The 27,286-nt window shown below is 38.4% G+C and overlaps 4 protein-coding genes across 4 annotated transcripts in view; 1 reads left to right on the top strand and 3 right to left on the bottom strand.

Moving 5' to 3' along the window:
* Positions 1-80: 80 nt before the first annotated feature.
* Positions 81-15,044, bottom strand: LOC124638344 (inhibitor of Bruton tyrosine kinase). Its single transcript, XM_047175288.1, has 15 exons — positions 14,813-15,044; positions 13,477-13,843; positions 13,032-13,209; positions 12,335-12,552; positions 9,966-10,154; positions 9,353-9,589; positions 8,849-8,985; positions 8,117-8,251; positions 7,617-7,914; positions 7,053-7,175; positions 6,265-6,532; positions 5,786-5,972; positions 4,635-4,842; positions 535-1,767; positions 81-309 (listed from the first exon to the last, which is right to left on the bottom strand). Exons 2-15 carry the CDS (start codon positions 13,639-13,641, stop codon positions 178-180), a joined length of 3,708 nt encoding a protein of 1,235 aa, XP_047031244.1. The 5' UTR covers positions 13,642-13,843; positions 14,813-15,044; the 3' UTR covers positions 81-177.
* On the bottom strand, positions 10,966-12,150 carry LOC124638346 (CD82 antigen-like). The gene has a single exon (XM_047175290.1). It carries the CDS (start codon positions 12,020-12,022, stop codon positions 11,000-11,002), a length of 1,023 nt encoding a protein of 340 aa, XP_047031246.1. The 5' UTR covers positions 12,023-12,150; the 3' UTR covers positions 10,966-10,999.
* A 260-nt stretch (positions 15,045-15,304) lies between the features above and the next one.
* LOC124638347 (NADH dehydrogenase [ubiquinone] iron-sulfur protein 4, mitochondrial) lies at positions 15,305-16,542 on the top strand. The gene is made up of 3 exons (XM_047175291.1): positions 15,305-15,466; positions 15,577-15,736; positions 16,017-16,542. Exons 1-3 carry the CDS (start codon positions 15,414-15,416, stop codon positions 16,371-16,373), a joined length of 570 nt encoding a protein of 189 aa, XP_047031247.1. The 5' UTR covers positions 15,305-15,413; the 3' UTR covers positions 16,374-16,542.
* A 243-nt stretch (positions 16,543-16,785) lies between these two features.
* The window catches only part of LOC124638343 (sodium channel protein 60E-like), a 173,495-nt gene continuing 162,994 nt past the window's right edge, over positions 16,786-27,286 (bottom strand). The window contains exons 21-31 of the mRNA XM_047175287.1: positions 26,909-27,224; positions 26,558-26,833; positions 26,189-26,485; positions 25,829-26,117; positions 25,394-25,587; positions 24,878-25,080; positions 24,316-24,588; positions 23,362-23,721; positions 22,934-23,156; positions 21,801-21,909; positions 16,786-20,742 (exon numbers count right to left, since the gene is read on the bottom strand). Of these exons, the coding sequence (XP_047031243.1) occupies positions 20,519-20,742; positions 21,801-21,909; positions 22,934-23,156; positions 23,362-23,721; positions 24,316-24,588; positions 24,878-25,080; positions 25,394-25,587; positions 25,829-26,117; positions 26,189-26,485; positions 26,558-26,833; positions 26,909-27,224 (2,764 nt within the window). The 3' untranslated portion in view covers positions 16,786-20,518. The remainder of the gene's footprint in view (positions 20,743-21,800; positions 21,910-22,933; positions 23,157-23,361; positions 23,722-24,315; positions 24,589-24,877; positions 25,081-25,393; positions 25,588-25,828; positions 26,118-26,188; positions 26,486-26,557; positions 26,834-26,908; positions 27,225-27,286) is intronic.

Raw genomic sequence — 27,286 nt, 5'->3', positions numbered from 1 at the left:
TTTTTATAGTTCATCAGTTTTACGTGAACACTGGCAGGGTTGGTCAGAGAAGTCAACAAAGGGAAAGTAAAACAATAATCTCATGTTGTCAAATTTCATTATATTATTAAAAATAAGTATTCAATTACAATCTTAATTCATTAGAATAGTAGTAAAGTGTATAAAATAGCACGATTATCACTTAGGGGCAGTGTGTAACCATTGTGGAGAAGACACTTGAAGCTCAATGCGTCTCACTGTGATCAGCTCGTCGTCAATCTCATGGATGTTGTAGAATCTTTCCAGTTGCTCTATAGCTTTGTCTTCAAGCTGTAAAAAATACATAATATAATGATTAGAATAAGACATAGAGATATATGTTTTAATATATCAGTCATATGTACAGTGTATCATAATTGTTTGCTGCACAAACAATACCCTTCATTATATGCAGGCATTTAATAAAAAATATGCAGGCATTTAATAACAATATAGGGAATTTAAATCACCTGAATATGTAGTTTATGATTTATCAAAATATTTTTTTTACTATACCTGTGTCAAAAGCAGTGGTTTGGTCATGATCCTTGAGTGATCTTCCTTCTGTTTTTTCTGGTCAGTCAGAATTTTGTTGAACTCAATAGCTTTCGAGTTAGGGCTGCTACTAGCTACAGGGGGTTCGCAAATCTTCCATGGGTTCTTTGGCTTTTCTGGAGGACTTCCCACAGTTATCTTACTAAAGTAATCATCAACACTTTGGGAAGAGGTATCATGTCCTTGCAAAGCCAACTTCTTACGTTGTTTCTGAGATAATTTTGGTCCCACATGACTTATTACTAGATTACCCTGTGGACTCCATGCAGGTTCGGAGAGCGGGGACTCTTTTGGAGATACAGACATTCGGGACGACGTCGGTAATTTCTCTTGTATTGGCACGGCAGTAGAAGAACTGCTTTTCGTCAGTTTTGTAAACGATTCGGCGGGAGCTTCACTCAATATGTCCTTAGCAATGTTAATGGCCTTCAGTCTAGCTTGGACGACTTTCAACTGTTTCTGCTGTGAGGATGGCACTTCGGTCCATTTCTCCTGCTTGTCGCGCGTACCCTTTTCAGTCTCCTTGGATATCTTACTCAACGACAGCGTTATATCACCCGAAGTTTCGTTAGACAGATCTAATGACGTCACTGAGCTTACAGATTCATATCTCATTCTTTCCTTCTCACTTTCCGTGTACTCGATCTTTTTTCCTTTCTTCTTTTTATTAACAATTTCAATGATACTGTCATCTTTCTTGTAATCTTCGTCAGTCAGGTCCAAGTTGACGGGGTATGTTTTGGCAAATTCTTGGATCACTTCATCGGAAGGAGCGTTGTAAAATGGAGTTATTACTCTGGAAGACATGATGGGGTTGAACTTGCAATAATACTGGGTGATGTCATCGAGAAGGGTCTCTTCTAGAAGATCTAAGGATCTGTTTTCTAGGATACTGTTGAGGTTTAGTGCTATGAACTCCATGCAGCACTGTTTGAGCTGAGTTGCGTTATATGTATGTCCGAATTGGCATAGTTCCGCACAGTTTTTGAGGTTAACTAAGTTCGCTAGTGCTACCTCGCACATTTCTCGAAGGCGCGTTATAAAGAGCTGGTCGGCGACTATCAGAAGGTTGCATATAAAGTCGATGCTGTCGCAATTCTCCAGCTCAGGACACGAGTCTGTGTATAGGAAGTTGATGACGGGCAGTAAGATACCGTAGTTTATGGGTAAAGTTACTTTTGACAGCATCTTGCTCTGAAATAAACAATAGAGTTTATGAGTTGGTTTAATTTAAAAGTAAGAGATTAAAGCACCTAGCTAGGCCAGCATCTTTACAATTTATGGACGGCGTACAAGAACTTTTTAATAAAGCTTGTATAATGTTTTAAATTCGTTCTTATATAACACACAAAAAATGATCAATTTTCTACATAATATCAAAGTTTTTTAAAAGGAATTGACACAACAATCGCTTTCTACATTGCTGAGAACAGTCCAGAACAGATAACATACTTATACAAGGTGTTGATTTGCACGTGTGCCATATTTAAGGAGGTTGACATAAAATACGTAAATAATCGATTGGAATTAGGTACAGTAAACGGGAAATAGTTAATATGCGCTGCTTTTTTGTCATTGTAATTAGGGCATGCAATACCGGTTTACCGGTTTCGGTTTTACCGGTAAAACCGCCCATTTTCGCGATTTTTAAATTACCGGTAAAAATAATATGTTACCGGTAATTTACCGGTTTTTACGTTTTGTGATAAAATATAGCAATTGTTCATTTAACGTCAAATCTTTGTTATATAGCCTGAAAATAATGTAATATTGCATACATTACATATTGTAAGTGTGTTTAAGTTGCTGTTTTTTAGGAAAGTAAACTTGTGTCCCCTTAACTATCTCTAGGTTAGATACAAATCTTCATTCTCATCTTATTTTATAATATCTAAACAAATTTTATTCATTCGGTTATTCCGATTTTCCTCATAGCTGTCAGCTCATATTAGGTAAAAATGTAGCTTATGCTTATTTTACCTACTCTATGATCTTGCTGAGTAAGGGCTTTTACTTCACCACCATGCGGACAGCTCTGAGGACACGGTGGAGCACACAGTCTAGGTGTGCACTGCCTGGGAAGGGTAACGCCGTGTCGTCGTCGAGGCAATAGGCAGCGGCGACCTCTCGCGTCCGGTCGTGGTTCAGGCCATGGTCCTGAGTGAATGGGAAGCCGTCGCCTCCTTCTGCGAAGCAGTCATGCTTGAGAAGGAGACGGCGGAGAGACTGCGAGATCGCACCTCTCATCCCAACCGCTGTAGTGGACCAGACACCACGGGCGCTGAGTGTCGAGAGACGACACCCGGCCACCGTAGGCGTCGGTCTGTGGACGGTGAGTTCGGGTGGCTCATCGTTCCTCCGTCTGCATAGATAACAGACCCGTGTTGGCTTCGCGTGTTGTAAAGGCGGGTCTAGACGAACCGAGCACGAGCGAAGTACAAGCGGAGCCGTTCTCGGTTTCATCGTTCGCGGCGTCAAGTGTGGACGCACAACGAACCTACAACGATCACTGTTAGCAAATCCCTTTGTGTTCGGCAAAAACCGAGAACAGGCGGAACGCAGCCGAGCACGAAGTGCTCGCAGCGCGCTCGTTAGAGGCTTGTAAGTTGGTCCACACTTATAGACGAATTGTGTTCGGCTCGTGCTCGGCTCTCCTAGCGTAGACGCAGCTTTACACATTGTTCGAAAGAGTTACCGCGACCCTGGTCCATAAAATGCCTACGATTTACTTTAATGAAAAAAAATTTTTTTTCACAGTTATTCGTAGCGTTTATCCCGTCTTGTGACGGGGTCCGCTTTCCGTATCTACTTCTTCCATTTCATTCAGATGTTCTTTCCAGGACATCTTCCTCTTCGAGTTCGCAGATTTTCATGTCATTCATTACGACACTCAACCACCACAGTTTCGGCCTGCCTCTGCGCCTTTGACCGGGTATATCGAGATTGAGTAGATAACATTGGCGATGTATTCAGGTTGTCTCCTTTCTACATGTCCGTACCATCGCATATTGCCGTTTCTCTTGCATATTGTCGGCGACATCGCGTATGGATGGTACTAACATGTTTTTTTGTTACGGCCCACGTCACAAAAAATGTTTACCACCTTATACCCTGTATTTTTATTTATTTTTTTGCTTTTAGACTACCCAATCTTATTGTTATAATATCACATTTTAAAAATTACAAAAATTACCGTTTTACCGGTTTACCGGTAAAAATATTTTTATTACCGAATTTTTACCGGTAATTTTTATTTTACCGGAATTGCATGCCCTAATTGTAATGTCATAGTATTTCAGAAATAACCCAATTTATGAATGAAATTTATGAGTGATCGTTGCGTATGCTTTGTGTTTACGTTATGCTCCTGCTCCACCTGCGTTAGCGTTAACGTTAATGTCAATGGCCAACTACACGCTACTTATTGCATTAAAAATGCGTGTTGGCTACACTTACGCAAAGAGTTAATCCCTCATGAAGTAACGCGTTAACATACATTAAAGAGATTAAACTCAGACACACAAAATAATTCTAAAAACTAAAGCTTTCTCATTTGACCATTCCATTATCGTGCTCGTAAAATGCAGTTACAACTTAAACAAAGTATCTACACTCGTCCTTGCATGCGTGCAATGAGATGGCATTAATGTAGCCAACATCACTTAGCGCTCTAAGCTACGCACTAAAACCCTTTGATGTGTCCAAAAAACCGACACCCGAGTTATCGCTTAACGTTTAATGCTATTAATAATGCCATTAGTATAAATTGCCATTAAAACGTTGGCCACATCTGCGTAATGCCAAAATTTAACGCGTTAAGACGCAGGTGGAGCAGTAGCATTAGTGTGAGAGCGCAGCACGGTTTTGAGGCCAGTAACACACGCACCGAGTTTGAAAACGGGTAGGTGACATTGACTAATTTCCGAAAAAAAAATTAAAATCAGAAATTTTCGTACCAATTTTTTTGTTAATTTGGGTTGAGAATCATTAGTATAATTACGTCCTTGACTATGGCACGGATGCAAATCAACAGCTTGTATAATATAGGAATTTAAACCCACCTCAGTCCAAGAATGCATGAACATCCCCTGGAAGTACTCCAGCCTGGCCGCTAGCACACACTTGTGTGCTGGGACCGAAGCCCCGTCTTTAGACTGTACGCTGGTGTCCACTAGCTCGGGGAAGGCGTCGCGGTCCCACTGCGGCGCGGGGTTACGAGTGAAGGTGGTGCTGGCACTCTCTTTTATACATATTGAGCCGTTTTTGTAGCTGGAAATAAGTTTAATGTAATATATTTTTTGTAATAAATCTGTCGTAGAAGCTTTCATTTTAAGGCTGAAGAAGATTGGTGTAGATCTAGCTAGAACGTGGGACGAACATAGGTTAAATAGCCGCATGAATCCAGATTTTAATATAGGTGGGCAATTAATTATTTTTACATCTGGAATCAGATAAATATACCTAACAATACCTTCACGGGTTGGACAGGGCTTTGTTAACATATTATATTACAGCTGTTTAAAGCGGTTTTCTTCGTGTCTCAAGGGAACAACTTCGCATAACTGAAGAAAATATAGCTTTAGTTACTTGGGATTAGTGAAGCTTCGCAGCAGTGAAATAATTTTTCAAAGCAGTTCAGTAGTTTTGAATCGTTTGTACCCTACAAACAAACGAACTAAACAATGTTTCCTCTTCATTATATATATTTACAGCATTACTTATAAAAATCAACTAATCATCTTCTAATAATGGTTTTAACTAATTACTACTTAAAGCCTTAAGTAGTGATTAAATTATTTTGACCTATAAACGTTGCTTAAGCATGTCTTAAGTAATGAACAGATAATGACATAAAAACATACTAATTTCTCAACACTACCGGAATGTTGGTAGCTTAAAAAAATATTTGTCATGAAAACGTTGTGTAATGGCAACAATGGCATCCGTAAAATATAAAATTAAAAAGTTGAGCTGTCAATAAACCGGAAATGAAAAATCAGCTGGTGAGAATCCAGCCATTTTGCTAATTAGCGGGTTAAACAAGGGTGTGAGGCTACTTAATTTGACAGCTCATTTAAGACATTGCTAAGAAAATGATTTATTTCAGCCACGTTTATAAGTAAGATTTTTTCTTAAACACCCCTTAAGTATAACTTATTATTTAATTCACGTTTATAAGTAAGACTGTTATAGTATAGATTCCAATACTCACTAGAACTTGTCAAGCAGCTTATGCAGCGCTAAGACCTGCAGCCTCTTGGCGGTGGCCTGCAGCAGCTTGACGGGGTCGCAGTGCGAGGCCCGCGGGGGGGTGTCGGTGCTGCGTCGGTTGCGCTGACGTTTGGACTTGTCTGACTGCTTGTTGTATACTTCGAATGCTGATATCTCTGATGGGTTTTCTGAGGAGGATTTTAAGTATGATTTTTGAAGGTAAAATTTTCGAATTATATCGCTTTATAAATATAACAGCGATAACATTTTTAAAACTCAGATTCTTAACTATTTAAACAAGTTTTTTATGTCAGTTTAATTAAAACAAAACATATTTTTAAACAAAGCAAATGATTTCTCTGAAGAAAATCTCTTGCAATGTTCTGCGACACCAAAGATTGGTGAAATGGAAAAATTTGGAGGAAGCCTAGAACCGAACAGGGACAACCCAAGGGCTGTTATGGATAGATGGATACTTACCAATAACCTCCATCTCTTCAACATCATTATCCTTCTTCACCAGTTCCTCCTTCATGATCTTAAGTCCACAAGGGCCTAACTCCACCACATCACAGCTGCCCGTATACATGAACTTCATGACCCGTTCAAAGGCCTCCGGGTGAACGTTGTCCAGTGGAATCTCGGGTTTATCTCCCGGGCTGGTTAGGTGATCCCGGTACAGTTTGTATAGGAACTCACTGCTGGATGCTATTATGAATATGTGGGCTGGGAAGAGCTTTGTGCCGACCTGTAATTAATTGAGAAATTGTTTTTTTGTTTTGTTTGGTTTGTTGATTTGTTTGCAACCTTTTTGAACTCTGACAAAAAGAGGGGGTGATTTGTGTTTCTGTGTGGCAATGCGGCACCAATAGCGCTTTTAAGTGGAATTTGGCTCACTTTAATGCTCAGTTTTTTTGACAAATATCAGCCGCTAGCTTCCGCCTGCGGCTTCGCCTGCGTCGAGTTCGGTTATATCGCGTTTCCGAGAGAATTCTACAAAAGTCCGGAATAAAAACTATCCTGTTCTTTCTCGAGGTCAACTCTATCTCTGTGCCCAATTGTATTAAAATCAGACAGAGTTACTTTCGCATTTATAATATAATATACAAGTAGGGATGTCAATTTTTTTTTTGCAAATCTATAAGTGTTTTTGCCAAGTAGTTAGCTATACTTACTATTGCCAAGTTTCAACAAAACCCATTTGGCTTACATTCATACAATCCTATAAACATTCGCATTTATAGTATTAGTAGGATATAACTATTTACCTTGAAAACCACATCATGTAGCAGATCATCTTCGGAGGCGCATTCACGCAGAGATTCCATATGTTTGGACAAACTTGATGGTGACAGCTGTGGCAGTGACCTTAGACCGCATGTCGGCTTTATCTATAAGACATAAAATATCCTATATCATATGTGTGATAAACTGGAAGCCAAGCCCAAAATAGTCGGGTAAAGGCTACATAGATGATGAAATAGACAACAATTCTAATTCTGTGATTGAAGTTGTGGATTTATTAGTATCGTTATGGAGTTTCATGCCCGTTCTTCTCCATATAAATTACTTATTCCTCAATATTTTTTGACTTTCATAAGTGCTTATATAAAGGCCTAAGTACAATAAATAATTTGATTTTGACTGCCTCATCTGAAAAACACTAACAGCCAGTTTCTTCATCAAAACTAAAAGCCAAAGTAATGTCATAAAGTAAAAGTAACGGTCTTATTCGTTTTTTCAAGGCTAAAATAACAGCAAAACGAATACTTTGGCTTTTACTTTTGATGAAGAAACTGGGTGTAAACATAACAAAATTTAGCATTACAAACCTGTAGACAAGCAAAATTAAGTCCTTCGCTATCCACAGCAATAGAAACGGCTCGATACACATTCGGTATCTTGCAGATCCTCACAGAAGTACAGTCGTCCTTTTCTAAAAACTTGACAAGGGCAGACTTGTTGTCTCTTTCCTTCTCTTTTTTGATTGGCTGCGGCGGCGGAGTGGGCGTGGTCTTACGGGATATATAGCCGACGAAAGCTTCGCCGTAATTAGTTGTGAAGTAGAGAGCGTCGTGAGTCAGTGCTGCGTTCGTTATTATTGTTTGATGGACTAGGCCGAAAACGCATCTGGAATTGTGAAAATGTACTTCAGGTTGGGTGAAAATGTATTTGAGACTGGGAATGTAATTCAGATTGCGTGGAAATGTATCTCAGATTGGGTGAAAGAAAATGTATTTAAGATTGGTTGATTATGATGATATTAGGAATTAATTAATTTCTCTTCGATTATCATCAAGGCAATGTGCAGATAATATGTAGTTATATTTACCTGGTAAGTTTATTAGTAGTGTCCTGCCATATGAACAGCTGTCCTACGTTGGTGAGCAGTAAGACAGTGACGCGGGAATAAGCACCCTGCTCGCTCACCTTCGCCTCCACGCACACTTGACGCAGGTTTATTTGTCTGAAAAACGTAGAACAATGACATAGTGCATAGTGAAGTACTAACATAGGTTTAGATTTTATTTATTTACTAACAAGTTTTGTATAATATAACGTACGTATTTTAATTTTTAAGGTATATACCTATGGGCCATTCTTGGGTGAATGTAAAAGATTAAATAAAAAGTAAACATTTAATAGGCTTTTATACTTTTATGGGCTGCAAGATTAAAACAGATCGCTAGGTGTCACAAGCTACAAAATAGTTTTTATATTGTTCCTGGGCACGATATATTTGGTCTTAGCTGTCATTCGAACACACGTCTTTGGCAGACTTTACGGGTAGTCAGAAGCCAGAAACTCTGACGACCAGTCTTATCAAGGGGTATTGGGTTGCCCGGATTAAGGACTTGAGATATACAATCGCTCCATGTAAAACACTGTTACTCAGCTGCATCCAGTTAGACTGGATGCCAAATCTAACGTAGATGGGAAACGGGCTCGGGAGATGATGATGAACTGTAGATATTCCTTAAATTTTTATCGATATTTTACAGATATGACACTAGCTTCGAGCACTAGAGTTTATATCGATATTGTTCACTATAATATATCTCACTTTATGGCGATCTTCTTGCAGATGTACTTGTGTAGCAGGTACACGTCGCCGCGGCTCGTCGTGATCACGGTGGCGGCGTCGGCTGCGGCTACCAGCTGTATGCCCGCCTCTTCCTTGTTGTTTATCGATATTGCTACCTGACGAGAAAATGAGTTATTCATTAATATAAAAAAATCGATGTTACTTTTTCTGTATATTTACTATTTTATAGACTTCCAATAAACATTAAAAATACAAAAAAGACATATAGAAAGCAGATCATATATTTGCTAATCTGTTGGTTACTCAATACTTGTCTGCACATATTTACTTAAACTTTAGAACGTGAGCGAGAGTGAAACGTAAATATAAGTAAATTCAATGTTATTTAATTCTTTCAACTTGCATAGCGCTTTGAAATTAATAAATGATTAGTCATTCACACATTCAACAATTGTTTACTTATCTATTTTTTTCATTAAATTCCAATGTTTCCCAATTAATCCTACCCCAAAAATTACTCACTCTCTTAGGCGTGGTGACGACTTTGTCCTCATTGGAATGTCCCAGCTGTCCATGGTTGTCCCCCCACGTGTATACCGCCCGGGTGTTCCACACGACACAGTGGGCCCGCCCAGCTCTTATACCGAGGGGCTCCGAGAGCTTCATCACTGGTTTGATTGAAGCTAGCTTGATGGAGGATGGGGCCTTCGTGGTGGACTGGCTGACGTTATCGGTGCTGTTTAGAGCGTATTGTAGGACCTGGCGAAAATTTGTAGGGTTCAAGTACTTCGAAAATTATAAGAAAATATGATTCGTGATTTTCAGCAATAATATCTACTATAAAATATTTTTTTAGAATTTATTTATACATAAGTTGTTTGCTGTACATACAGACAATATTTTGAATAGAGTTGCTGTTAACGTTCTTTTTTTATACTCATCATCCACTAGAACGTGATGATTAGCTAAGTCAATAAAGTTTATACGTAATGAATCAGATTTATTAATACGATAGGACTCAATGTTGTCCCTCGTACCGATTCAAATAGTCAATGGTCAGTGAAACTATTCTTATTCTACGAAAGTAAGAAAGTGATGTGGGTAATTATAATATATAAAAGCTCAAAACACTTACCGTCCCACTCTCCAACAGGAAAACAGTGGAGTTAAGAGTGATAGCTATAGCAGAACAAGGCTCAGACAGTTTGAGTGGCGTGGGACGCAGCGCCGTGGCATGCGGGCCGCCCGCACGCGCCTGCTGCCCGCACACCCACGCCTCGCCCGCGCCGCACAGCCACACGCTGTGGAACTTGCCTAGGCACACCTACAAGTGTATATAGATTTTTGGAATATATCGTTATCGTCTCACTGCTGGGCACAGGCCTCCTCTCACATGGAGAGGGATTGAGCATTAATCACCAAGCTTGCTCAATACGGGTTGGTGATTTCAGACTATATAGTCCAGGTTTCCTCAAGATGCTTTCCTTCACCTTTTTATCAGCCGTTGGTGTCCAAGATATACTTAGAAAGTACATACAAACTTAGAAAAGTTGCATTGGTACTTGCCTGACCAGGAATCGAACCCGCGCCCTCATACTCGAGAGGTTGGTTCTTTACCCACTAGGCCACCAATAGGTGTTAATTTTTTGGTCTTTTGCGATATTGATTACAAGGCTGTTAATTTGTTTCGGCGGAGGGAAAGCCTGGTGTTCCGTAAGACAGGATTAACCTATTGCAGACACCTCTATGAGTAATGCAATTTGTAACTACCGAATTAACGCATTTGACGATGCGAAAAAAAATTGATTGATTAAGGTGAAATGGTTTATAGTGTACCTAGTGTATTCTTTTTCACAATAATGGAATAATATCATTAGCCCTTTTAATGAAATTGTAACAAAAAAGGCTGCTTTTGCATTGGCTACATTAACGAAAGAAACGAAATTCATATCTTGTATGTCTATGCTGCTCACAGTAAAATATTGATAAGAGAAATTCAAAAGAATCAAATTTAAAACACAAGAAGTCAATCAACACATACCTAGGTTAAATGGTTGATCATAAATACCACAGCTCATTACCTATCTAAATGAGAAAGCAAATTACCTTATCGAGAGAAAAAAAACACGGGAGAGTAAATTGAAAATTTATATTGAATAATATATACAACTACGTTCTCATGGTATGTGCACGAAAATCTTCAGGACGATTGTACGCATTCGGAGTAAACTTGTACGACTGGAAGGGGTTTGCAGCCGAAACTACCTTCACTACTTTCTTAGGCGGCTCCTCAACATACACCATGTCGTTAAGAGACGCAGGCGTTGGAATAATCATATTCACCCCTTCACGAGCTTTCGAAGGCAGTAGCTCTGTGAACTGTCCAGCCATTGACCCCAACAAAGGCTCCCCACGAATAATGCAGTACGCGAATGTAGTCAATATCGTATAAACGAAAGCTATAAGAATGATATAGAAGATTATTTTCCCTTTGTTCATGAGAATAGCTGAGCGCAAAGCGTTGAAACATCCCATATCTTTGTTCGATTGTATATTGGGATCGAGACTCTCGGAGCAATCCTTAGACACAGGCACGAGGCTACTTATGTTAGCGAGCTTACAGCACTGGATCGGATATATTTTCTTAGGGTTCAATGTCTGCCAATGACTTTTAGAAAAATCTCTGTAACTATCGGCACCGCAGCACTGGTGCTTCACCATTATGTAGTCCCACATGTACGTAATCAAATCGTTTTCTTTCCCATAGTATTTGTGTATAGATTGTCTCATAGATTTTCGCGTGCTGTCGTTATTGGAATAAATGTTGTATACTCCAGTTATGAAGAACAACCAAAAAGCGATCAGAGATAATACACTGACGAGGAATACGTATGTTTTTATCGCGCATTTGACTTTGCAGCCGGCGCCGAGCACTCCGCAGCATGACGTCATCATGGCTAGCATGGCCACTGGGATCAGTATCGAGGTGAGAGGCGTCAGCCACAGCTTCATGTTCACGAACTTGGCGACAACGTCGACCATCGAGCTCTTCGTCACCGTGTAGTTCACATCTCGGAAGAATTCAGTGTTGAATGCGCACCACACGCAAATCACAAACCCGATCAGACCGAACATAAAGAACAATATGTTTGTAAACCCGAGGCATGTGCGCGGCAACCCAATCGTATGCATGTTTTGTTGATTCAAGATTCAGCTAAATGTATTACAAATTAATTAAATTGTATAGGTTATTTTCAAAATAGGTGTTTCATGCTTTTTGTGACATTGTCACATTGTCAAAATTCTTGCAGGCCGGTATTCTGTTAACAATGGTAAAAGAAGTTTACCATGGAGGTTTGATGTCTAGATATGAAAACTTTTTTTCCTAAGTTTTCACGAAACTCTTTCTCTTCCATGACCAAACTGATCCAACAGGCGGTGGTAGAGTCATAAATTGTTACAAAAAAGACTGACATTCCTTATACACACAAGAAAACTACTAACCTGCTTAACACAAGTATTAGCCCTATTAAAGCAGGTCAACAGCTCAGGCGAGTTTCTCTGCTGCTGCGTGCCAGTACCGAGGGTGTAGTTACAGTTGCTACCCCAGACATACACCTCGCTGGGTTGCGAACCTTCATGCTTGTACATGTATTGGCGATCTAACATGGCGTGTTCTAGAGCCCTGTAGTCGTCTTTGTCCACTATGTCTGTGTTTACACCTGGAAAGAAGAAAAAGTGGTGGGTTCTTCATTTGAATGTTTATGATTGCGTTGTGTGTTTATGTTGTTCCTACGGCGAGATTCCGAACTGTTTGCGAACAAAGAATTTGTACGAGTTGGTCGTCAAAGCGTTTCGTTTTCGGCAACAAAGGGTCTCGCTGATTTTAGAAATGTTCGAACACAATTTTTTACTATTTACTATAGTGAGTAGACCAGAAGAAATGAAGTCTTTACACATGGTTTGTTAATTTCGTGCTCACGTAGGTAAACTTGTGCCAAACAATTGATATGATTGATTGACAGTAACATTTTAAATTTATTTTATTTTTAATGCAGTCTAGCTGTCTATATTGAGATCATTCATTCCAATATTGAATCTAATGTATGTTATGTGTAAAAAAATATGTGAGACTATATTTATATTATATTTTCTTTTTGCAAGTGCAGAATATAGCTTGAATATAGCCCACAATGCTTACCAATCTTCATAAGAGCGACGGCAGCATGTATTTGACCATAGAACACGCTTCGATGCAGAGGCGTGTACCCTGACTCCCGGTCGCGGGCGTTGATGAAGGCTTCTGAAGAGTGGCGGATCAGCCAGTCCATTAGGGCAATGCGGCCGCGGGAAGCTGCCGTGTGGAGGGCGGTGCGACCCTGGAAGATTAACGTTGAAGTTTAAAGAGAGCTTTTTATGCATGGTCAAGGTGAATCACCTTTTTGCATATCGCAGATATTTAAAGTATTACATATTTATGTGGTGAAAATGGTTTAAAGACAGTGAAGCAATTAAGATTGATATTTCACTCAAGCTTTGATCTTGAAACAAGTTTAAGTTGAGATCTATACTTGATCATTTCAGTTTAGGAGTACTTGTACATGTAGATCTTTTACGTACAGAGAGACAGAACTTGAATCACTCACCTCAAAATCAAAAGCCTTGATAAAGTTAGCACATGTTCCTTTAATAAAGCTGGCCAACGCTTCATCACTGATAGACCTCTTCGTAATGGCACTCGTCAACGCCTGACCGTGACTGCGGGACCTACACCGCGAGGTGCAGTCCACCTCCACTTTGTGCTTACTCATTATAACACACCCTTAGCACAGAGGAACAATATAAAATAATATTTCTTTAAGACTAGATTTGTTTTAAAAATTAAAGTCAGTAGATATGTGATAGAACGTTTTGTGTTGAACTAAAAACAGGTACAAAGTAGAGCCCTAAAGGTAGCTCCCGTAGGAGCTACGGTTCTCCCCTTTAACAGCACATGATTGGGTCAGTGGCAATCTGTAAAAGAAATATGGATTTTAGCAAACTTTAAACTTTTTAAGCATTGAAATGGAAGATAACAAAACCAACACACTCAATACTCAATTTATTTATTGCATTCCACAATGTGTTTCTTAGGTGGTAAATTATAAATTGTGATCATCATGGACCCTTTCGGGCACAGCAAAGTAAAGCTAAAAGTAAAAGTAAAAGTAGGAGAGAGGAAGAGAGCTTTATTCAGTTTTATTTATTAACTATTATTCTAATCATTTTATTATTTCTCATATAAATATTTGTTGACACTATAATAACATTTTTTTAGCGAGAACTGTTTTAGTTTACTTATAAATAGGTTTAATTTTGTGTAATTCTTTATTATATCTGGAAGTTTGTTATAATTTTTTATCAACATACTCTTTGGGTTGTTTGTTTCTTTTAGGAATATGTATTGTCTATTTTTTCAAATATTCTGGTGAGGTAAGGTCTGCGTAAGATTATTGTAATTCTTACATACTGACCCACACAAAATATTAAAACTACATTTTGTGACATTTTTTATGTTGCTTTAATTTTTATATTTGAGTCTCATCTTCTCTTATAAAGATCTGTTAAGTGCACATTATGTTGAAATCCTAACTTTGATACAAATTACTTGTGGTGGTATTTCATAACAATTTTTAATACTATGAAATGACAGCAGAGTGCATTGACATGATTGGCATTATGCAGAAATAAACCAACATCGGGTCAGTGGGTCGCCTGCTATTGATTTCCAATAGTAAATCATAACTATTAATGCCTATTATGGAGCAAACAGTTTTGTATCAAACCTACAAGGTCGAATGATAGGTGACACCGGTTATTCGACGCTCGACTTAGCAACAGATATTATATTTCATAATACCAAGAATTGATTAAATACTTCATCAAAAGGCTACATTAACAAATATGATGCTGAGAATTTAATCTTATTTTATATAAACTTACCTTTACATGAAAACAGCTGTTTGAAGTCTAATGTACGCGAACGAAATGTTGCAGGCCATATTTTACGTAGAATACAGAATGAAAACACACGAAAACATAGGCAATAGAAAGTTATATAAGCATATAACACTTTTATTTGAAATAGAACTGCTAAAATAGATTTTTGCGATTTTCGCAAATTAAATTCTTATTGACAAATTCGACAACTCCGAACCTGACAGACAGACTACCATAACTTGACAGAAACTCCAATTCACAGAGCAAGTAGATTGTTTTTGGTAGTTTTTGGTGTTGTGTTGGCGCTCTCGTTGGCACTGATTAATCTGTAAAAAATGCTTTTGAAATGTTTTTTAAGTATAATTCATGATAGTACTTGCTGAAAAACATGAAAAACGGGTTTACCCCTCATAATCACTTTTCTTGCCAGTGAGAAACGATTTTCCAATTTTCTATTTCGTTTAATTTTTCAAAATCATGTCAGCTGTAATGTCATCTTGATTACTGCTGTCATTGTCAGTAACATCAATTTGACAGAGAAAAAAAAACCATCTCAATTCGGAACGTAATTTTCGTTTTCGGTGATTGTTACGTAAAAATCAACATGTTTCAAGTAATAAGCCGCGCGGCGGTTCTATCAAGGACTCCGCTGGCTAGGTAAGTATACTAAAAGAACATTGTTTCGTAGATTTGACCCCCATGTATTGACGATATAACTTTGCAGCTCATGATATCTTTGACATCTTTCTTACTGTTGTTTTTTTTAGGTCCTTGCCTGCATTCTCAACAACAACATCGTCCCTTAAAGAGCGTGATCCTACGGGTCGCGTGGAGGCTCCTATGATTGATAACGAAGTCGCTCTTTCATCACCAGAAGAGATCAAACAGAAAGCAGTTTTGGAATCGACCATTAAGGTCCCAGTCAAGGTGAGACTGATATTGACAACATGCTAAGGCTCCTATTTTATTCCAAACATGTAATAAATTGTAAATCTACCAAAAACTGCCTTTGCGTAGATCTCTAGTCATGTAGGTTAGGTGGATGATCATGTTTTTAGCACACACATTTTTCAATCTTGTGACATTTGCTTAGAATGTATGTATTATAACTCGAATACTACATTTGGTTTCTTTGGCTTTGGACATATTATCTTTATTTTCAATTCTCATGAGTTATTCACTAAAGCTTGCAAATAATGATTTCCAGGTAGACCTAACTCCTGTGAATGGTGTGCCAGAGGAGCACATTGTTACCCGTCGTGTGCGCATCTACCAGCCTCCCAAGAATGCCATGCAGAGCGGCACAAACAACATCCATCACTGGGAGATGGAATTTGATAACCGCCAACGCTGGGAGAACCCCCTGATGGGCTGGACATCTACTGGGGACCCGCTCTCCAACATGAAAGTTGCATTCAAATCCCCGGATGAGGCAATTGCTCACTGCGAGAAGAATGGGTGGCACTGGTACCTCGATGTTCCCAAGATTCAGAAACCAGTCAGGCCCAAGAACTATGGAGTTAATTTCGCATGGAACCGCCGTACCAGGGTGTCTACGAAGTAAACATGTTAGTACAATTGAACATTCTACTGAAATTTTACATAGTCATTTATTAGTAAAAGTTTATTTAATATAATGATTTGAAGTACCATTAATTTTTTCATTTTAGCTCAGAAATAAATGGTTATTTATGTATTTTCATGGCTACATCTAAATAAATAGTTGCTGTTGACAATCTATTTTTATTTTCTTGGGCATACAATTTAAAGTACAATGTCTTAGGTAATTTATTAACATTTTAATTCTGGTCTGCTGCCTACAAACTTGAAGAGGGTTTAAGGAGTGTTAATAATTTCTCAGGAGGTAATTGTCTAGGTCTGCAATTTTCAATTGATCCAGTCACTTTTGTTATTTTTCTGCAGTGGTAACTGGTAACTGTTACGAAAATGGCCGGAGTGAAAATAAAAATGCAACATTTTCTATATTTTCATTTAATCATAGTTTTTAACATGGTTAATTTATATTTTGTACCTCGGAAGAAAATCATATTTCGCAGGTCTCATTTAAAGTTTTTATTTACATATCATACAATTTCAACATATGTTACACAAATCGAACCATGCCCAACACATGCTTTAAATATTGCAAATTCACTAACTACAATAGTTTTACATGTACATCGTACATATTTTAAATAATAATAGTTAAAAGTAACCAACCACTATCAACCTCTTCAAGATCATAACTATAGATAAAATTATGAAAAATTATTGCATCTTTCATTATGTACATATTAATGAACAATATTGGGAAATATTATCTATTCTATTAGAACAATTTTATCATACTTCCTCTTTTAGAATTGAAAATATTAATTAGTGAGTGTGGGTTGTTGAGATATCAAAGGGTTCAAAGCAAATGGTGTAAAATTTGTCATAAAGCGAGGTGGTACAAATACTAGTATGTTACAAGGTGTCAGCATCTAAAATTCTAGCATATTTGGATACAGGCCTCGAAAATTCTAAGTAAAATTGAATTCAAAAGTTGGTCAAGAATATAATTAGTAATTTGAGATAATATTTTTATTCAAACAAAATGAAGTTTTGGTCCTTGCTAAATTGGAAAATATTTGGGGGTTTTAAAATGTACCTGCTCAAGTTTACTCCTAGAGAAATTTTAAAATTTTCTTTTTAAACTTTTCTTTTAGAAAAAAAGCTAATTCTATAGTTATTATGAACTATTTAAAACCAACGCATCAACTCTTTTAATTGAATGCTTTACAATCTTCCTACGTTAATTCTCGTCATACGTGTAATATCGGTTCCAAAAGTGATTTACGGCGCTAATGAATTCGCCTAAAACTAAAATGAGATCACTTTTCGGGCCGATTGTACATAAATGCAGCTAAAATATAATTCGAAAGCACTTGGTGCGCCTATATTAGCAACTCGTTAACACTATTAGCAGCTAATGTTACAACTATAAAACAATTAACAAAGGAACATGTGGACGGGCTAAATATTACCAAAATAATACACTCGCTTAAATCAGAAATAACAAATGTATAAAATCAGAATAACATTTGAAATAATGGAAAAAGCAAACAAAATTTACAACTTAAGGGCTTTTTTACTACAAAACGATACAAAACTTTAAACTTATACTTAGGTAATATTTCTAAATATTGAGATTTGTGCGAATATTTGCTCTTTTTGTACGTCTGTATGCTATTTGCTTGCTTTTTACGTGAGAAAGGAATCTTGTAACAATGTAATATTCGTGAGGGTGTGGAGGTGGGAGTGAAAAAGGCAACAAAAACCAAGTGGTATGCGTTAAATGTATAAGTACCGCTTCCGTAGGTCCGAGACAACAATATAATATCGTACAATACCTATATAGATAGCTTAAGTTTATATCGATAGAGAAAACGGGAATTCAGTTTAAGTAGGTAACATTTTTGAATAGGTATTAATTTCGTAGAACAGATAACTAGCATAATTGTGAGGTAAAATATCTCGTGTTTTTATATTTATGTAGGTACATATCTATATTATAATTGTTGTCAGAACTTTTGATCATACACGTCCCCCCCACTTATTTATCTATTATCATGTCAAAAAGATTTAAAGCTCTAGCGAGATCATATTGTATTTAGGAATATAGTTAATTTTGTCGTAAAAAATTACTACGTAATTTGAAAAACAAATGTCTACCATCTAGTCTGCTACTTCATGTTATTGAATAAAAAAAACTAGCTAATCAACTGATCACTAAAACTTGTAGTAGAATTTTACATTCATCATTGAGAACTGGCTGACAATACTGCTAAAGTTGGAATATACAGAGTGTATATTAAAGTCATGATTAATGTTGTGGGAAGATTTATATTTGCATTATCTTTAATTAAACTGATGAATATTGAAACAAATTCATAAATAGCTCATGTCATTGGAAATGTCCACCCTGTATACTACATTACTATTAAAAATTACTTTAAGATGATTCAGTTATTGTTATACTTTCAAGTCTTTTAACGTTGCCAAGCTTTTTCTAAAACCGAAACATTTAACGCTGATATAAATATACGGTTATAATGAGACCAACTCTATTGTAAAGGTATCTACGGTCAGCAACGAGCGGCCACTGAAGTTTCTCGAAAGTCTCCGTCACACAATATCATTTTGTTAATCAAAAATATTAAATGAAACATTTTCGTCAACAGAATGATAGGCAGATTCCATGTTTTTTGGCTTCAACTTAATCTGAAGATCATAGACATACTAGCGTTAGAATGTGTAAAAATATAACAACTGACTAAAGATAAGTTAATACAAAATTAGATATACATGAAACACGTTGCACATGGCATTCCACAAATAATACCTAAAGCAACATATACAAAATAATTCTCAATATCGAAATTAGAACCAATTTTCAAATACTTAATATCTAAATCTTCAACAATAATAATGGCGTTTGGATTGTTAATATTAATTTAGATGCCTGAATTGACTGAGGCGCTAAATCGATAACGACTAATGTTTTAATGGGCTGCACACCAAATAAGCTAAAGGAATATACAAAAAATCGAGTTAAAAGAAAATGGTATCTAACAAAGCTTTTGATTTTGTATTAATATCAAACAATTATGACTCTCGGGATCTTGATGCGAAATAAACAATGACAATAAAAAATAATATGGTAATTTAGTACAAAAATGCCAAAATTGCAAAACGATTATGAAACATCAATTTGAAACACAGTTCCATACCTACGGTGTTCCCCAAGGCAGTATATAAGGCCCATTGCATAATTTTCACATATTGATCAAACCAAACCATATCACTATGCTTATTTGCTGTGCAGCTTGCTTAGATAAGCTTCAGTGTAGTTCTATCGATATCGTGACATCAGTCATTCTCATATACAACACTATTTACAACAACAAATTGATTTACATTCAACTTGACACTGGTTTTGATTCTACTTAAATAAATATTAGGTAAATTTTATAAAAAAACTGCCATCTTACCGAACTTTGGATCGTAGAAAAAGGAACGAAATTAGAAAAACTTAGCACAGGTTTATTGATTTTATTATTTAAGTTACAAATACATATTTAGGTACTCTTTATGATAAACAATCAAGTGATCTAGTTTTGGACTTTCTGGTCTAATTACGTAACATACTTGATAATCGGTCTTAAAAATGAGCAATGCTAGCTTAGATTTTTTTTCTGTCATTTCCTAGTTGTCTACGATCCAAAATAACGGATTCAGCAACATTATTCTATCGAAGCGTCTACAAACGAATGTTACCTATCAGCGTGTAATGCAACTTGCGTGGCGCGATCCTGCGCGGTTCTGTATCGTAAAGCTTATGAATTCGACGAGATACTAATGAAAACGTTATTGCAACGTGTCTGGAAGTTCCCGGTTATTACTGTATTTAACTATCTATTATAATAAGCGTTGAGATAAATGCCCTCATTTCGAATCCCACCGGTAAATAACAAAATTAAATCTCTCGTGCTCTAACGTTTACCGGCGGATGTGAGGAAACGGGTTCATCTATCTCAACGTATCCACCATAATGACGACCGCGAACGGGGCTAGTTAAATTTAAAAATCACAATTATTCGCCGGACTGTGCCGGTTGAAGAGTCAGTCGGGATCGCTCTCTAGCGGAACGTCCGGGGGAGTCGGAGATCAGCTGGGGCGCTCGTCCGACTCGCGGTGCACCAGCACGCGCACCAGTGTGTGCGGCGGCGGCGGGGCGGGCGGCGCGGGCGGCGCAGGCGGCGCGGCGTCGGGCGAGGCCTCGGTGACGAGGATGCTGACCTCGCTGTTGGCGTGCGGCGAGGGCGTGCGCGCGCGCGCGGGCGGCGTCACGCGCCGCATGGAGCTGCGCCGCGAGCTCAGCCGAAGGGAACCTGCGCACACACGCCACCATAACAAACCACCTCCCGAGAAATTCGTGCTTCCTACCAACCGATCCAGTGTCTTCATTGTAGTGCAAAATACGTGATAGCCTTCTGTGTAGTTCTGTTTTGAATTCAAGAACTGAAACTAGGCTAAACTATATTTTCATCAAAATGATCGTTAGATTCTATAATCTTATGTATCATGAGTGACTCTAATAGCGAAGATAGCAGCTACTCCAGCTGGTGTTGTCGTGACTTCTATTGTGTTCATTTGTGCGATCGAACTGTCAATACCAACGCACCTTCGATATCGTCGACATTGTAAGTTAAATCAATAGAAGTGTAGAATTGTACTTACGGACTCCTGAGATGCGTTAAAAGTGAAGGAAATACTATAGAGGCGAACAAACTACTCAGACTTACACACTACATTGTCCATGCAGACGCTCACTTACATAGATATAGCTACAGAAGCGAGAGTTAGGGGTACTGAGTACTAAAGCATGCAAAAGCTCACTATTCTGGGTACTTTTACGAACTCTGTTCTTAGGTATGCTTGTTAACGCCATCTAAAAACTGAGATAAAATGGAAATATAAACTCATTTGAATTATGTTTATAGTATGGAAGTTAAAATACCAAGAGTTATCTTCAGATAAATATGAATGTACATAAGTCTTGAATCAAATGAATTTAGGTACCTCAGATATTTAGGACCGAGTGGTTGGTTCTGGATTCTCTTACCATGACAGATATTTCCACAACACAGGCACAAGACAGAAGGAAGCAAGAACTCAAAAGTAGCAAAATTATCCAACATTATAAAGAAAACTTTCCGAGTCTTTACTAGGGGGTAGTAGTAAGAGTAATTGGAAGACTGGTGACTAACCACTCAGTGCTAGCCAAGGCAATGTCTCAACTGAGAATTACGTTGCGCCTTCTCTCTCGTTAGGAGACAAAAGTTTTTTTGGAATGCAACGTATTGCTCAGTTAAGACGAGGGTCAAAATGCATCTATCTCTAAACCTACTGAGGAAGAGACACGGAAAGCAAAACATTACATATGAACCTGCTCGTTTCGGGCCGGTTTCTTCGTCCATGGCGTCCTGATGCCGCAGGAAGATCGGTAGCCCGTATGCCGACCGCCTTCGAGGCGGCGCCGATTCAGAACCACTCGGCTGTATCATGATAAATGTTACTACTCTCAAATACAATGAAATAAGAGCCTAAGTTTACTGAAAACGCTGTAGGAAAAAACAAGCTTTAGATCATTCTGCCAAATTACGCGTTGAAAATACATTATTACGAATTCTAAATTAACTACCTACCCATCTAGTGAAAGACGTACTTCAGGCTGCCCCTACTGATGAAGTTTAATGTAACTTCCGTGAAAATGAAATACTTAAAAATGTCAATTGATAAAACGGAAGCTAAATTAAGGTTTGAACTTCTAAGATATAAGACCAACTAAATAGCTTCAAAATACTCAAGACAAGATCATTCTATGCTTCAAATTGTTAGATAAGTATGTATAAAGCCGGGTATCCACTTAGGTTCGTCGTGGTTCGCGAACGTGCCCGCTCCGCAAACCAAACATAATGGATTCGTCGTGATCGCGGAGCGCGACTGGAGCACGATCGGAGCACGGCGGAGCGCTCTGGTTTTTTGCGCGAACTCAAAGGGGAGCGCAGTTTGTTCACTGATGTTGCAGCCTAAGTGTGTACACTGTACATGTTCACGTTCGCGGAGCACACAGTGTTCGCAAACCACGGCGAACCTAAGTGGATACCCGGCTTTAGAAAGTTTAGTATTCATTTGTTTGCGTTGGATCAATATATTGTAGTCTGCCGATCTTCGTTTTGACTAAGCTCCTTGGCACACTGCATGTATTTCGAGTGCGTTACAGTACGTGTTAGGACGCGTTAGGATCTTACTGTCAGTTTCCGAAAGATGCTTCTTTAAATCGATTGCTAACACTTATCTTGTTGATAAAGAAAGGGTCAGCAGTATATTTAAAGAAGCTTTAACTTTAATGGAACTCTCTGCAACTGACGGTTAGCATACATCTTTGACCTATAATTCATATTGTGTCCTGATTACCACACCCTCAACATACGAACGCTGTGTGCCAAGTAGCTAATGTCATCTAGTTCCCTAAGACGACCCACTGACCAGTTCTGCAGTTGTTATTGTTATGGTTACCTGTTCTCCGGGTGCGGCTCCCGGCAGCAGCAGCAGAGGTAGGTTCAGCCAGGCACCGCCTAACTCGCTGATGTCGGACGCGTCGGACGCACGAGAGGACTTGCGACTGGACGCGTGCGAGCCGCGCCGCACGTGCAGTAGTGCACTGAGGCGGCCCCCCCAACCTCCGCCCGGAGACCATTTCGTGCTTTCTTCTTCTTGAGAGGGGCTGCGGTTTTTCCGTCTGGAAATTTGTTGATAGGTGTTGAGGGAAACATCTGTTTCGAGGTAGCTTGAAGTAACACTAGTATCCAACGTGGTGTACAGATTTCTGTGCTATGTATTGAAATCAATGCATCACAATATTTGATGCTATCAAATTATGTTATTTTTCTATTTAATGCTCATAGTGTCTCATTCATTTTTTTTAGGTTTATTTTGATACTTACTTGACATATTCTCTCCACGCCCGCTGCACGGTGCGGGCTGCCTTATCCTCCCTCTTCCATATCCTAGTCGAGGATACAATCTCCAGCTCTTTCCTCGTAGGGAACTGCTTCTTGAACTTAATATCCATTTGTTCCTGAAGCTGTCTAAACGTGTCCGTCTCTTCAACATGCCCTAACACATGTTTGACCAGAGCATGGAGTATATCTAAACAATGAATCTTATTGCCTTTCGCGATTGGCAGATTAAAACTGACTAAAGCCACTGTATTTGGTTTCGAGATGCCTAGCGGAGGGTCTAAGGAAGCTATGAAGTCTGATAGTTGAGCGAAACTTATGAACTGCGTTGCGTGGGGGTCGTATCTGAAAAAATATATTTTTTGTATCAATTACTTTGGCTTACATTCATATATTTAAATTAATAATTAATATCCATATTGAGGAACAACATGATGTATTCGTAACATTTGATCTCTGCAGATTATTCTCGATCCTCTGAAACCGTTCCATTATAATACTTGATAGCTGGTACTCAAATACAAATGTAGTTGGCCTATATATTGTTAGCAGTAATTGTTCCATTAGCAAACTAGAAACAATAGAATTATTCCGTACCTACAGATTTAACGGTTTACGGCAAGCAATAATTGTTTGAGTAACTTTTAATGTGTTCAGCTAAAGCCGAGTATCAAGATAGATGGCTGGATTTACGAGCTTCTCTTTACGACCTCATTTGTGTTTAAAGTGTCCGTTCTGAACTGTCGTAATTATAAATAGGTCTAATAACTGTAAGTGGTGCTTATTGGCTACAGACAGGTCTAATAATGGAAACGCTGATTAAAGATTTATGTCTTAGAGTTTTTGTGTGATTTCTTTTGCTATTTACAAGTTTGAATGGTCTTAATTTATCACTTAACTTATTCACTCTATAAATATTACTTTAAGAGAAATACTTACTTGGACCACCGTATATAGAACATTTCGAGATCATCTTCCACGATACCGATCTCTTCCTCCTGGTGAGCTTGGTTGAAGTTCTCCAGAATGATGGCTATGTACATGTTGATGACGATCATGTAGCTGATGATGATGAACGAGGTGAAGTACGTGATGGCCAGCAGTGGGCTCCCACAGTTGCCGTTTTGCCCAGGGTGCTCGCCCAACTCGCATTCTGGAGGCTGGATCATGAGGGATTCTAACACGTCGTTCCAGCCTGCTGATGTCATTAAACTGGAAAATACGGAGATAAAGTTGTAGTTTTTTGAAACCGTCGCATGATATGACCTACAGATAACTGATTAATGATTTTCTATGCTAATTGTACCACACAATTTTTTGGTATCTACAAGAACTACTCTGTTTTCTACGTATTAGAATACACATTAGTGAACAGTATAATATACTCATGAGTAAGTGAATATGTAATCCCTCAGTTGATTTTTGTGAAAGAAAACATTTGTTTAGTGAGAAAATGTGTTGGCCTAGCAGGCGATATAAAAACAAATAAGAGAGGACTTACCGAAAAAGCAACTGCATGCTTCTCCCAAAGGTCTGGAAGTTGACGATATCATTGAGAGCGCCTTGCTCCTTCACGTGGCCGAACACCGACATGCCGATGATGGCGTAGATGAAGGTGATGAGCGCTAACAACGCGCCGATGTTGAACAGCGCGGGTAACGACACTACTAGCGCGAACAGCAGTTTTCTTATGCCCTTAGCGGCCTGGGAAAGAATGATAGAAATCGGTAAGTTCATTATTAGTTTCTTTTGATTTTAACTGGGATGAAAATTTTATTTCTTTTTTGTAATCTCATTATAATGCTTATTTCTTTTGTATCATTTATCGGCTATGATCTCTATAAATACTTATTTCGACTGCATGGTAATCATAGTGATGCTTTTCTAAAGTTGTCACATCCACTATGTAGCTAGACATCATCAGATTGTTTGACATTGGGAGCTTTTCTTTGATTAAAGTTTAGATAGGGTACATCAAGATGCAGGATTTCTGGAGAAAAATTGGAAAAATACTCACTTTAATCAGTCTTAAAATTCTCCCTATACGGAACACCCGGACGACCCTGAGCAAGGTGGGCGATATGGGCAGGTCTATCATGATGTCTTCCATCAGGATGCCCAGGATCGACGCCAGCACCAGTAGGAAGTCGAACACGTTCCACGGCACCGTGAAGTAGTGGTACCGAAGACCTACTATTTTTACTATGGCTTCTGCAAAGGTTAGAGGCAGGTGAGGTTTAGATGGTAATTGTGGGTGCAGTGTTCGTGGTAAGGGCGCCAAACCCCCTGCAGAATGGTGTGAATATGGGTTGAATTTTATTGAAATGTGTTAACTTTTTTTTTTTCAATGAGCAAGGGCTAATGAACATAGGTATGTGGTAATGTACCTACATGTCGGTGGGGTTTGGCGCTCAACTACTGTAATCACAAGATAATTTGAAGAGTTTCATACCTAAACCAAATACAGTCGTGAAAAACGCATTACTAACTTCTAATATAAAGAAAACAGAATGCGGTTGATCGTAATGTTCTATGCCCATAGTGAGCATATTTAGAAATATTAAAACGAAAATAGCGATCTCAAATCTTCGGGAATTCGAGAGATCGTAAAACATTGCTAAGAATTGATTCCTCGGCCTTTTTATTACTTTCTGGGGCTTCTTTCTACCGAGTTTCTTCATTGCTGTATAGTAATGCTTCTGACTTTCAGTAAGGAACATTTCTAATACTCCGCCTTCATACTGAAAGATAAACAAGTAAATTAAAATGAGACATTTTTTATTCAGATGGCATTTCTTGATGTTTAATTTACCTTCTTCTTGAGCATATTAAAATTATCTATGATTACTCCTATAAACAGATTAAGGGTGAAGAATGAACCGCATACGATGAAGATGACGAAATAAATATACGCATAAATGTTGGCTTCTCTCGCCGGCTGTAGGTCTACACCTCGCGCGTCCACTGCGTCGGCCATCACTTCCATCCAGCCTTCGAACGTGGCCACTTGAAATAACGCCAAGTAGGCTATCCCCACGTGATCAAAAGATATCTTAGAATTTATCCAAGTGAAATTATTATAATAACATTCCCATTTGTCATTTACTATCTGAAATTGTATAAAAATAATGTTAATGTGGAAAATCAAAATTTTTAAATCGAAGTTTGAAATCACACTTGCCTCTAACGGTAACAATTCTCCTTCATCGTCGACGCATTTATAAAACTTCCCACCAAAAAACTGTACTCCCATGATAGAAAATATTAACCAAAACACTAAACACACTAACAACACGTTGAAGATGCTAGGTATCGCATACATTAGAGCGTTCACCACGATACGCATCCCCTGCCACCGCGATATCGCTCGCAACGGCCTCAATGCACGTAAAGTCCTTAAAGATCTCAACACTTTTAGGTTTTCATTTTCTTCTATCAACAAACTGAATACTGAAACCTGAAAGCGGAATTCAAGCGTTAAATAGAGATGGTAAAAAAGCATTACTAATTTTTTGAATAGAATTGTACTTACAAATACTATAGTAAAGTCTAATAGCGTCCAGAAACTAGTGAAGTATCTGAAGAACCCCAACGCTATCCACTTGAGAAACATCTCGATGATGAAGATCATGCAGAACCCCAAGTTGGTCCAGTACAGTATTTTCTTCAAGGGCTTGTTTTTCTCGAGGTGGATGTCTTCAAAGCAGAGCGTGATGCTCGACGCAAAGATGAGCACCAATACGAACCACTCGAAGGCTGGAGTGTCTACATACCGCAGGATGTACGTTCGGAGGAACATCCAACGTTGACCCAAGTTGGTCTGAATACATGCATCCCAACAAGAACTCCTAAAAGGACAGCGCATTTCCATACATTCGGATCACAAGCATCTAATCAACCCTGTACCTAC

This window comes from Helicoverpa zea, chromosome 17 (genome assembly GCF_022581195.2).
Source record: "Helicoverpa zea isolate HzStark_Cry1AcR chromosome 17, ilHelZeax1.1, whole genome shotgun sequence".
NCBI lineage: Eukaryota > Metazoa > Arthropoda > Insecta > Lepidoptera > Noctuidae > Helicoverpa > Helicoverpa zea.
The sequence above is the reverse complement of the archived record's forward strand: the minus strand, read 5'-3'. Positions and strand labels throughout refer to the sequence as shown.

Excerpts from the sequence above, each read along its gene's own strand:
- LOC124638347 (XM_047175291.1), top strand. The coding sequence starts at position 15,414 with ATGTTTCAAGTAATAAGCCGCGCGGCGGTTCTATCAAGGACTCCGCTG. Across the intron at positions 15,467-15,576 it reads TCAAGGACTCCGCTGGCTAG|GTCCTTGCCTGCATTCTCAA; the intron begins GTAAGTATACTA and ends TGTTTTTTTTAG. Across the intron at positions 15,737-16,016 it reads CCATTAAGGTCCCAGTCAAG|GTAGACCTAACTCCTGTGAA; the intron begins GTGAGACTGATA and ends AATGATTTCCAG.
- LOC124638346 (XM_047175290.1), bottom strand. The coding sequence starts at position 12,022 with ATGCATACGATTGGGTTGCCGCGCACATGCCTCGGGTTTACAAACATA.
- LOC124638344 (XM_047175288.1), bottom strand. The coding sequence starts at position 13,641 with ATGAGTAAGCACAAAGTGGAGGTGGACTGCACCTCGCGGTGTAGGTCC. Across the intron at positions 9,590-9,965 it reads TCCTGTTGGAGAGTGGGACG|GTCCTACAATACGCTCTAAA; the intron begins GTAAGTGTTTTG and ends AATTTTCGCCAG. Across the intron at positions 8,252-8,848 it reads TGCAAGAAGATCGCCATAAA|ACAAATAAACCTGCGTCAAG; the intron begins GTGAGATATATT and ends TACGTTTTTCAG.